Below are 11,333 nucleotides of genomic sequence, written 5' to 3'. Positions count from 1 at the left end.
TGGTCACTAATGGGTTGTCCAAATTAACAGCAATATGTAAAAAAAAAAATCCCAAAAAAATAATTACCCACAAAGTAACATACATGGTAACTCGTAAGCTGGCACGAGGTGTTAAACCCGTGTTATAACGACTGTTGTTTTCCGGCCACGCAAGGATAAAGTAAGTTACATTCATTCACACATTACATTCAAAACGTCTGAATATGTTATGTTGCAGACATTATCAGCAGTTTGGTCAAGCATTAGTTATTAAACTGTCCCATCTGTTTATATACAAACAGCGTTATGTTGCTTTTACTTATGTTACAATGCACATAAACACCACCGAAAGTATTTGCGGTAACATATTCTACAGGCTTACATAAATGGTATATCATAATATAACTGGCACTTACAGAGACAGTAATACTTTTGCTTACAGTAATCGTATGGTACAGCAGTAAACACAATAGGTATTATCTAAGTTTTAAGAGACCCTTTAAGCAAACAAAAGCGAAGCTGCTTCGCTTTGCATTAGGCGTTTACAGTCTAATTGCATAAGTAAATGGCCAGAGTGTTAATTTACATGTCAGGTTACCAGCTTTGCCAAACTTCCTGCTCATATTAGCTGCTATGCAGACTTTAATATAACTCAGTATGAAACCATATGCCTTTTACATAGCTACGATTGTTTACTGCACGGTAGATTGTATACGTCTACTGTTACTACTGTATGGCATATATACATAATAATACATTCGCATAAAAAGCCGCTATAGAGTGTCATACAGTAAACTTAAATTTGACTGCATTAGACATGAGACAGTAAGAAATAGGGCTGCTATTATGGACTTACCTTTCGCAAACCTGTGCTAATATTTACTTAAAAGAAGAACGGTGGTACAAAGCATGCTTGTAACTAAATACTAATTAACTAAATACGCCGATGCTAATTCTTGTTAATGCAATAAATATTCATGCAACAGAACGGCAAGTCACGATTTGATATAGCTTACTCTATGCGGGCATGACGTTTGTTGTTTATAACAGCAGCATCACCAGAGTTAAATAGTTCACGCTCTAGTGATTTTGAATTGCTGAAGGATTGTGAATGCCTTCAGGAATCGAAGCGTGCAAAAGTCTTGCCGGTATTGTGTAAAAATTCGTCCTTGGGCATTTCACCATAACGATCAGAATATTAAGTTCGCAGGCATAAAATTTGGCTAACCGATTGTTTCTATTAGAAGTTTAACTTAATTAAAATAAATGAATTTTTTGTCCGCTAGGTGTAGCGACGAAGCGACCACCCTTATTTTCTCCCAATAAATTGTAAATATGTTTTAAAGTGTAAGCGTGGTTTAACAACTGTTGTTTTGTCGCTATATCCTGTCTTTTCGTTCAAAATATTTCTAAATCTTCGCTACCGTAATCGAAGAGACAAATGAAAGGTTTTAATATTAGATAAAACAATAATATCGGAACCAAGGGGAAATGCAAGTGATTAAGGTGTTTATAGTCATTACTGCATATATCTATATAGCAAAATGTCTTAAAACAATGATATATCCCGTTGAAACGACACCAGCAATGTAGATGGTAAAAGTGTTCTTAGGGACTCTATAAAAGTATAGTGAACAATATTTTGAGCCGCATCGCACATGCCATGATTGTTAAATCTAGTTCTTTCGCTATTAAGTACACTGGGGTAGGGGAAAATGAAACATTTTATTATTATATTTTGTCGTCCCATTTGGTAGTAAAAAAAGAACAGTCAAAGAATTAAACAAAACGTATCCTCACGACCCCCATTGGCCGTTGTTAATTGTTTAAAACACGATCAGGATTTTTAGATAAAATGTGCTTAAGGTGTCCTATCTTTCCCCACTCTACTCATAACTTTACAACTGAGCAGAATCCCACTGTATAAAGTTGAAAAGAGTGGCTCAGTAGTTATAGCGCGCCTGTCTCAATCCAGAGGTTTAAAGCCTCGTCTCTTCCACCACCGTATGTGTGTCTTCGAATCTAAACATTTAACGTCAGTTGCTCCAACCAAGTGGTCGCTAACGGATTGTTTAAACCTGTTAGCAATACATTACAAAACAATGTCAGCCAATAAAAAAAATTCCCCTTACAAAGCTACATATTGTACATGCGTAGTTGCGTTGCGGCGCATGCGCAAAGACGCCCGGTCAAAATTGAACGGTTAGAACAAACATATTACGGCGCGGAAGCAGGTCGCTATAGATATAATATGCATTCATGCTTACATATACTTAATGAGCTATATAGTTTGTTTATTTGACTCTTATTGATTGCGAATATATCATATGTAGGAACTAAAGAAAACAATTTACAATTAATTTAACTTTTGTTTGAATTGTATATCTACGATATTTGGGTTAAATTGGTTTTCGCTAAATTTTCCCCCAATTAAGTCGTTACAATTTAATTATTGCAAAAATAAAGGCAATGTTGAAATCTATGAATAAATGCCAGAGAAGTGGGAAAAATTGGTTTCAAGGAAATGGGTTCAAGGCTCGTCGCTGGTACTTTTTTTTAGTAAAACTTCCATTTACAGTTATTTTATTGTAACGATATATATATGGTTGCTGTAGCAACAGTATCACCACACGAATTACCATCCAGTGGGGTATCTGATTTGCTCCGGTTCTAACGCTGTAGAAATAATACATATATATAAAAAAATATTTTATATAACTAACTGTACAAATATAGTAGGGTTGGAAGCACATAATATCAAAATATCCTGATCATGTTTTAAAAAACTAACAATGGTTAATGGGAGTCGTGAGAATACAGTTTTATAAATCTTTGAATGTTTTATTTTGTCTCCAAATAAGACAAGAAAATAGATTAAAAATGTGTTCCATTTGTTAACAGGATATTTCGATATTTAAAAAAGATGTCCCGTTGTGCCCCGCACTCACTATATCACATGCGTTTATACGATTTGGAATTAAACTAATTATGCAAATTTACCAAAATATGATGCGTTGTATCCAGAACTAGTTATAGACCAATCTGAACGAAAGGTTAAAGTCATAGTGTTTCCAGGAGATATAAATACTTTCTCGTAATCCCTTATTATTGAACCGCTGTACCATCGCATTCTTGGATATGCAGAAAGCTGAAAACAAAAATTAATTCATTAGGATTTAAATATTTTTTAACGTTTTTAATTGTATGAAATTTCGACAGTATACGTAAAATTTTTGTAGGGCAATTTAAACAGTTCCTAATCCTATCTTAATGCCGCTAGTTTGTGACATTAGTGGTTTTGATTGCATGATATTAAATCCCACCGCTGCTGTTAACTCCAACAATTACTATTTTACTGGCTGTCTAGCGCCACCGTCTGACTGGCTTATTTATTGCCTTTCTCCTGTCTTCGCTATGCGAACGCCGTCTCTCTAGTCTGCGTTTCAGTATAGGTTCTTGCATGGTTCTGTTAGCATCGCAATTTAGCGTAACTGTTTAAGATTTAGTTATTATGTGTTCAGCTATTAACAATGTTCTATTTGTTAGCGACTGAACATAACTGTTTTTTAATCTCTCTCTCTGGCTCTCTGGCGCCCTCTGGTTGCTGTGGCTGTTATTATCTGGTTGCTGTGGCTGTTATTTTTGGTTACAGCTGCCAAGAATCGGAATATAAAAAAAAACGAAGCCTTACTTGTTAATATTTTTTACAATCTTTTTGGACAGCCACTGTCACGTTTTTTATTATGTTTGAAAAAATAAAACGTGATGTTCCAATCAAATTTTTACACGCTACATTATCGTGTGGGTGGCATTTTCGATCTATAATCAAAAACGTAACCGGATCAATAGTAATTATAATTTTACTTCTCTATATAGTTTTTGACTAAAGTCACAAGGTAATTAAAAGTTAAAGCTGACCAGAGTTTGATTTGAACTGCACCAAAGCACTTACAGATATATGGTCACAACATTCCTCTGTTGATAGGTTGTGCATAGTAAAATAAATTTTCAATCCTTTAGGGGCAGTTATCGTCCAATTGCAATTCACGTTGTTTGGGTAATTGTTGGGATAACCGGGTGATGTAAGAAATTGAACGTCAGTCGTCGCATTTAGAGTAACTTCACATGGAGTTGGGGGCATTCTATGTCCTGTAAGTTATTTATAACTTATATATGGAAAAATGGTTTACATTTTAAAAATCAAAAACATGATAGCAAAGCTATAAAAAATAGGCACGTTTTATTTGTGAAGCTTGGAAAACATCACAAACAGCGAGAACGGCAAATTTAAAACAATAAAAGAATTTAATGTAATTTAACTTGCTTTATCCACGAGTGATCAAAAAAACGACAGTCATTGTAACACGGGTGTTCTGTTTCAAGTCCCAGCTTATGAGTTACCATGTATGTTACTTTGTAGGTTATTGTTTTTGTTTTTTTTTCTTTTATCTACAGCTGATAGTTTCGTCAACCCTTCAGTGACCACTTAGTCGAAACAATTGCCGTTAAGTGTCTTTCCCAAGGACACATACGCCCCAAAATGGTAGCAGCGAGGAGTCGTGAACCCATTATATCTAGGTTAGAGCCAGGCGCTAAACACCTATGCCACGACGAAACATAAAAACTCATGTAAACTCACCAATAAAAGTGATATTAAATCCAGATGTAGTCACTGAACTATCTGATTCAAAATGAAATGTTCCGTTAAAACCGCTCCAGCTCCTTATATCCTTTTGGTAATAACCGCTGATGAGTGCAGTAGGTGTGCTAGAATAGCTTGGCCAGATCTAAAAAGGCAGTTACAGTTTAACAGAACACCCATATTGTTCAGTTCAAAACAAAAATCCAGGACCTATTATATTCACCTTCTAAAATAAAGGAATAAATGTAACTCGAGTCAAGAATCGGGACAGAAGCGCGATCTAGTTGGAAAGTTTCAGTTGGAATATAAATAATGGACTTTCGCAAGCACGTTGCTTTCGGACGTACATGGGTGTTTGAGTAATGGGTAAAATCTGGCCTAAATTCCAGGTTCTCAAAGACCTCACCCATGCAGAATAGAAAAGAACTCGTTTATCGTCAAGTACATGTTTATATGAACAACCGACAAAATACTGACTTTTAAATAATCATGCACTTTCTCTGTGTTAAAGCTTTCAAATTTAAAATGAGTATTCATCCCACGAGGAGTTATTATCGTCCAAGTACAATTTGCATTATTTGGGTAGTTTTGTGGAAACCCTGGTGATGTGATTGATTGCATGGTTGGTTTTGCAATTAGAACAAATTCGCATTCGACAGTTGTTTCGTTGGGATAAGCAACTGAAAACAAAAAAGATAATTGCAAAGGTTTGTGTAATTGCTTAAATACAATTTAGAGAGTTAAAAAAATTAATCAAAAAATTGTACAAAACAATTTTTGTATCCGCTAATTAATTATTGACTTACAGATTGACTTATTGGCGATTTTATACTGAATGGCAGATTTCTTTGTTTACCCATTACTGTAAACTGTGTTTTTAGCATGTGATAAATATTTAAAATTACTTTTTTTTAAGTAAGGTATTCGTCCAGTTACTCACACGTGAACTTTTTTTTAAATATTGATTCGTTTGTATAAGACAAGGGTATAGCAGGGTGCGGGAAGATACGACATCTTTAACACATAATATTTAAATATCCTGATCGCGTTTTAAACAATTAAGAACGGTCTGTGGTAGTCGTGACCATACCGTTTAATAATTTTTTTAATGGTTTTTATTTACTACCAAATGGGACGAGATATTAGAATGAAAATGCGTCCCATCTTCCCCCACCCTACTATATAGCATTTAAGCGCAGTGAAGCAATGAAAAGAATAAGTATTAAGGCTATATACAGTATGTTTTGTGCACTTTATGTAGAAATAATAGCAATATACATAAAGAGTAGGGTGGGGGAAGACGAGACACCTTTAATAAAAATATCCAAATAGCCTGAACGTATTTTAACAATTAATAACGGTCTGCGAAAGGCGTGAAGGTTCGGTTTTACAATTATTTGAATGTTTTTTGTTTACTTTAATACAAGATGATAAAATGGAATAAAAATGTATCCCATGTTTCCCACCCCACTATACTAACTTGAATAATGTATCTTGAACCTCCCCGGAGTGAAAGGTTGCAAATGGGCAGAAAAGAAATTATAAACAAATCCAATATAAACGAGGTTATTCGGTGAAACAATCTCCTGGCCGACCGAGTTTCCAAAGTATTTTGTTAAGTCTTTTCCACCACTTCGTATCTAAACAAACATGAATAAACAAGAGATCACTGATCTAATGAGTGAGCACGTTGAAAACTAATTAGCATAGTATTGGTTAATCCTTTTACTACAAAATTTAATCCCCACTTTAATGGTAATAGCCGGTTCAGTCGTGAATGGTTGTGTGGATTTCTTATCTCACCAACACGTGCCCTCCCAAATTTTCAGACAGTGTTTCCGCTATGTTAAAGTACTTGAGAAAGGTAATCGTTAATTAATGGCTAATCATGGGGTTTTAAATCTGAAATTTAGTCTAAAAGTCATAAATATATATTATGATTTGATTTCAAACAAGAGAATAAAGAAAAACGCTAGATTTAGGAATTGAGATAAGTGCGGAAAAAAGTCGCGCAAAAAAACAACGATGTATATGACCACTAACGTGTTTACGTGTTTACGTGTTTAATAAATGCATGTAATGTAACAGCCCGTCACATATGTGTGCTTGCTGTTCGAATACCTAATTGTTCAGCACATGCCCAAAGGTATTCGTCCCATGCTCGCTGGTGAAGTAATTAATTACCCTGAGGAAAATGGCAAAGAAAGCAGATCCACTATGGCAGAAGACAGAAGCAAAACAGAAAAAAAAGACAGGCGCAAAACAGAAAAAAAACAAGGTTTAGCGCATTATAGGGGAATGGACATTTAGAGACACGTGTACTTTTTCACGGCCAATAAAAGCTACACTACTACCAGCATTCCAGGCTTGGTTTTCGAGAAGATACTTTTCCCACTACTCCGTTCGCGCTTGTCTGCTAGGTGTAACGTAATTAATTGTAAAAATAATTTTATCTGAGAGTTTAAACAACTGTTGTTTTGTTGCTATATCCTGTCTTTTCGATTAAAATATTTCTAAACTTTCTCTACCGTAATAAAAAAAGACAAATAAAATATTCTTAATATTCTCACAGTGGCGGAGAAACGAATGTCATTTTAACGCTGTTGTTACGTTTTATACGTTTGGTACACAGCATAACGTTTGAAAATGTCATCATACCTTTTAAAAGATTTAGTAAACTTGATTCGAAAACCGTGAAGTAATTTTTAAGGATACGGTTGGTGCGTCAAAAGGTTTTAACCCCATTTTGTCAAACAAAAGCGATTTTATTTGATCTCTATGTTGCTTTTATATAAAGAATTACAAATAAATGCAAGGTTTCTGATATTGCCACTTTAAACCATGCTGACGTCATCAAACAGTCTTGTAGTAATTTTACCAAAAAACGAATTTCTAATTGATTGTTTTTCGCTGGCACAAACACCTGTGTCGCTAGAGAGCAATATGTGACACAGTCTGTCAAAAATAGACAATTTGTAAAAATATAACTCGTCCCCAAAGGGCTATAAATAGCATAAACAAGCTACATCCACCATTTTAGGTTGTATTTGCAAAAGAAATAAGTGTCGTAGAATATACTTATACATTGATTCGGCTTTTTGGCAAAACATGATCATTTCTCAATAAAATTTGTGTTCCCGTAGGTCCAAAGATTCGCCAGAAACAATATGAAGTTCGATTGTAGTTAGATGGCCATCCAGGAGAAGTTAAAAACTTTGTTTCATTCGTTGCAGTAAGTCGATGGTCACACATTCCTGAATGAAACAAATTAATTTACAATATGATAACTTCTCGTGTCCGGCACTGTGGCATAGTGGTTAGCGCGCCTGCCTGTAACCCAGAGATAGTCGGTTTAGGGCTTGACGCTACTACCACTGTGGGTGTATGTGTCCTTGAGCAAGACATTTAACGACAATTGCTCCAGCCCAGTGGTCACTAATGAGTTGTCCAAATTATCAGCCATCAATAAAAAAATCCCAAAAAAATAATCACCTAAACAGTAGCATACATGGTAACTCGTAAGCTGGCACGAGGTTTTAAACCCGTGTTATAACGATTGTCGTTTACCGGCCACGCGAGGATAAAGTAAGTTACATTCTCCATAAAACACAACATAAATAAACATTTGGAGCGACCCATAACCCCAAAAAGCAAGTGCATTTTTATCACTAGTTTAGGAGCCTTGGTTTTCATTATTAATTTTCTAAATATAAAACCTTTATTTTAGTTTCGAATATAATTGCTATATATGTATTAGGATTTGATGGAACGTTGCTGGAAGCCAAGTCATGATGCCGTGTAGCACGTTTGTTTTCAAAATTGGCATAATTTCAAACGGAAATGCATCCAGACCGTTTAATCTTGCACGAAAGTAACATTAATTAAGCCAGCGGTGCTACATCGGAAATATCTACTGAAGAATATAAACCTACCGTGTATCTTAATGAATAAATGATTTTTTTGAATGAATGAAATTTATTTCGTCTCTTCGGTCACGATAGTAAAAACAAGAGATTTGACAAAAACGAAAAGACGGGTAGTAACGGTAAAAGCGTAGTTGTTAAAACACGCTTATTGATAAAAAGGGAAGAAATATTGATTTGGATAAAAGGCGTGACCGTTACACCCTACAAACAATAATTAATCGCGAAAATTAGGCTAAAAAGGCCCTTTTGGGTTTTCATTTAATTTTCAAAGTCAAAATAGGTTATATACTACTGTGGGGAAAGACGGTACACCTTTAGCACACAATATCCTAATATCTTGATCGTATTTTCACGGCAATAAACAAGGTCTAGGTCTATGTTTTACAACTCTTTAAATGTTGTTTGTTTACTATCGAATGAGACGAGAAAATAGAAAAAAATGTGTCCCATCTTCTCAAACCCATTTACACATTGCGAAATTTATTTTAAATTCGAATTTCCGAGATGACATAACATAATACCGCATCGGGAACCTCGGATTTTTGCAACAGTTGGCAAATTTAGACTAAAGTGTCCCCCATTTCCCCATGAATGTAGGTTATTTTTTCTTTGATAGGTTATAGGTTTTACCAAGCTAAAAAAGTAGTATTAAACTGGTTAAGACTTTCATTAGGATTAAAAATAGTATCATCATTGAAATACGCATGTAGCAGAGTGGGGAAAGATGGGACACCTTTTAATTTTATTTTTTCGTCCCATTTGGTACTAAACAAAAGAAGAGAATTTTAAAACCGCATCCTCACGGCTCCTATAGACCCTTGTTAATTGTTTAAAACATGATTAAGGTATTATATATATATATATATAGTAGGGTGGGGAAAGATGGGATACCTTTAGCACATAATATCTAAATATCCTGATCACGCTTTAAACAATTACCAACGGTCTATGGGAGTCGTGAGAATATGGTTTTATAATTCTTCAAATGTTCTTTGTTTACCACTAAATGAGACGAAATAGGTAAAAGGTGTCCCATCTCCCCCCACCTCACTGTACACAATATTTTCATTAAGCTTATTGTTTGCGTTATCTCACATTGCAGCAATTTAAACGCGTTTGCAAGTGAAGAAAACAGGAAGTGGCGTCATTTAAATGTCAATTATCGGGTGATCATTGTATGGTAAAGATTTCAAATTTAACCATGCACACGTTTTCCCGAAATTAAGTTTCTTTTGACTTTTAACACGTACTTTTAGTCAAAAATAATCACAGTTGCCCCACGTGGGTTTTATAAATTAAGTGGGTTTATTGTCTCTTATACGCTCAATTTTGTTTCTATTAAAAGTTTGACCAAAAATTAATTAAACACAAATGGCTCGTACTGTCTGCTAGGTGTAGCGACCACGTTTTTTTATACAATTAAATGTAAATAAGTTTTTAAGTGTAAGCGTATTTTAACAACTGTTTTTGTTTGTCCCTCATATCTTTTCGATTAAATATTTCTAAATATTTGCTGCTGTAATCGAAGAGACAAATAAAGTTATTATTACACGAGGTGTATAACACAAATCCCGTGTTATGAAAAATTAAATATAACTTTCTTTATCTTCGAATGACCGAAAAACGGCAGTCGTTATAACACGGGTGTTCTGATTCTTATACACCTCGTGCCTGGTTGGTTGTTCTGTATGACTGACAATTCAGACACCCCATTAGTACCAGGGTTGTAGCAATTGCCGTTAAATGTCTTGCCTTATGACATACACAACTGTAGCAGTAGCGAGCCTTGAACCAATCACCTTTGGATCATTTGCACACGCGCTAACCCCTCTATCGTTGTTAAAACTACCGTTGTATCCGATATTCAAAGATAAATTAGTTACAGTGGTTCATTTATTGCCATTTAAATCACGGCATTGTGTATTTTGTCAGTGGAATTCTGAAACAAATGTTATAATTTATCACTTTATAAGTTAGTTCACACTATAAATAAGTTACAAGGCATGCCAGCAAGGTTAAAGCCAAAATTGTTATATATCTTAACACTAAACATAAAATGTTTAAAAAAAAAATTTAAGCCCACCCCTCCCCCTATTGTATGCGCTTTGTTTTCTATTAGTGCTTGATAATAATTAAACATAAATGGCTCGTTTGTCTGCTAGATGTAACGACCACGCTTATTTTCTTCCAATTAAATTAAAATATTTTTTTATTAACTATATGCGTGTTTTAACAACTGTTGTTCCTGTCTTTTCGTTTAAAATATTTCTAAATTTTCGCTAATCAAATAAGCAAAAAATAAATTGTTAACCAAAATAGTTATTGTTATTATTAAAAATTGGTTTGAAATTTTTTGTAAAGGTTCAAATATACCTGAAGTGAATTAACGAAAAAACTTTTTTACAAAATTTACATCAAGTTTTATATGCCAGAATAAAATACTTAAAATACTATTGTAGTAGGGTTGAGAAAGATATGACATCTTTAACACATATAAAATATCCAAACATTCTAATTACGCTTTAAACTATGTGAGACATTATGATAAAGTTTTATAATTTTTTAAATGTTATTTGTTTACTACCAAATGTGACGAGAAAATAGAATGAAAGGTGTCCCAGCTTCCCCAACCCTGCTATTTACACCTAGTGAAAATAACTCAGACGTTTTAGCTACAGCTTAGAGGTGGATTTGGGACAGATTCAAACTATAATTTTAAAAACACGTTTTAAGTTAGTAATTTAATAAAACACAAGTAATAGTTTGAATGTACCTTACTTAATCCT

General features: G+C 34.3%; 1 protein-coding gene across 1 annotated transcript in view; it reads right to left on the bottom strand.

Annotated features, from left to right (window-relative positions):
* Window positions 1–2,554: 2,554 nt before the first annotated feature.
* The window catches only part of LOC108950849 (deleted in malignant brain tumors 1 protein-like), a 9,393-nt gene continuing 614 nt past the window's right edge, over window positions 2,555–11,333 (bottom strand). The window contains exons 2-8 of the mRNA XM_018816981.2: window positions 7,706–7,875; window positions 6,102–6,261; window positions 5,099–5,301; window positions 4,619–4,766; window positions 3,932–4,128; window positions 2,980–3,127; window positions 2,555–2,655 (exon numbers count right to left, since the gene is read on the bottom strand). Of these exons, the coding sequence (XP_018672526.2) occupies window positions 2,615–2,655; window positions 2,980–3,127; window positions 3,932–4,128; window positions 4,619–4,766; window positions 5,099–5,301; window positions 6,102–6,261; window positions 7,706–7,875 (1,067 nt within the window). The 3' untranslated portion in view covers window positions 2,555–2,614. The remainder of the gene's footprint in view (window positions 2,656–2,979; window positions 3,128–3,931; window positions 4,129–4,618; window positions 4,767–5,098; window positions 5,302–6,101; window positions 6,262–7,705; window positions 7,876–11,333) is intronic.

The sequence above is a fragment of the Ciona intestinalis genome, unplaced genomic scaffold (genome assembly GCF_000224145.3).
Source record: "Ciona intestinalis unplaced genomic scaffold, KH HT001078.1, whole genome shotgun sequence".
Taxonomy (NCBI): domain Eukaryota; kingdom Metazoa; phylum Chordata; class Ascidiacea; order Phlebobranchia; family Cionidae; genus Ciona; species Ciona intestinalis.
Note: the sequence above shows the minus strand (reverse complement) of the source record. Positions and strands in the feature narration are given on the sequence as shown.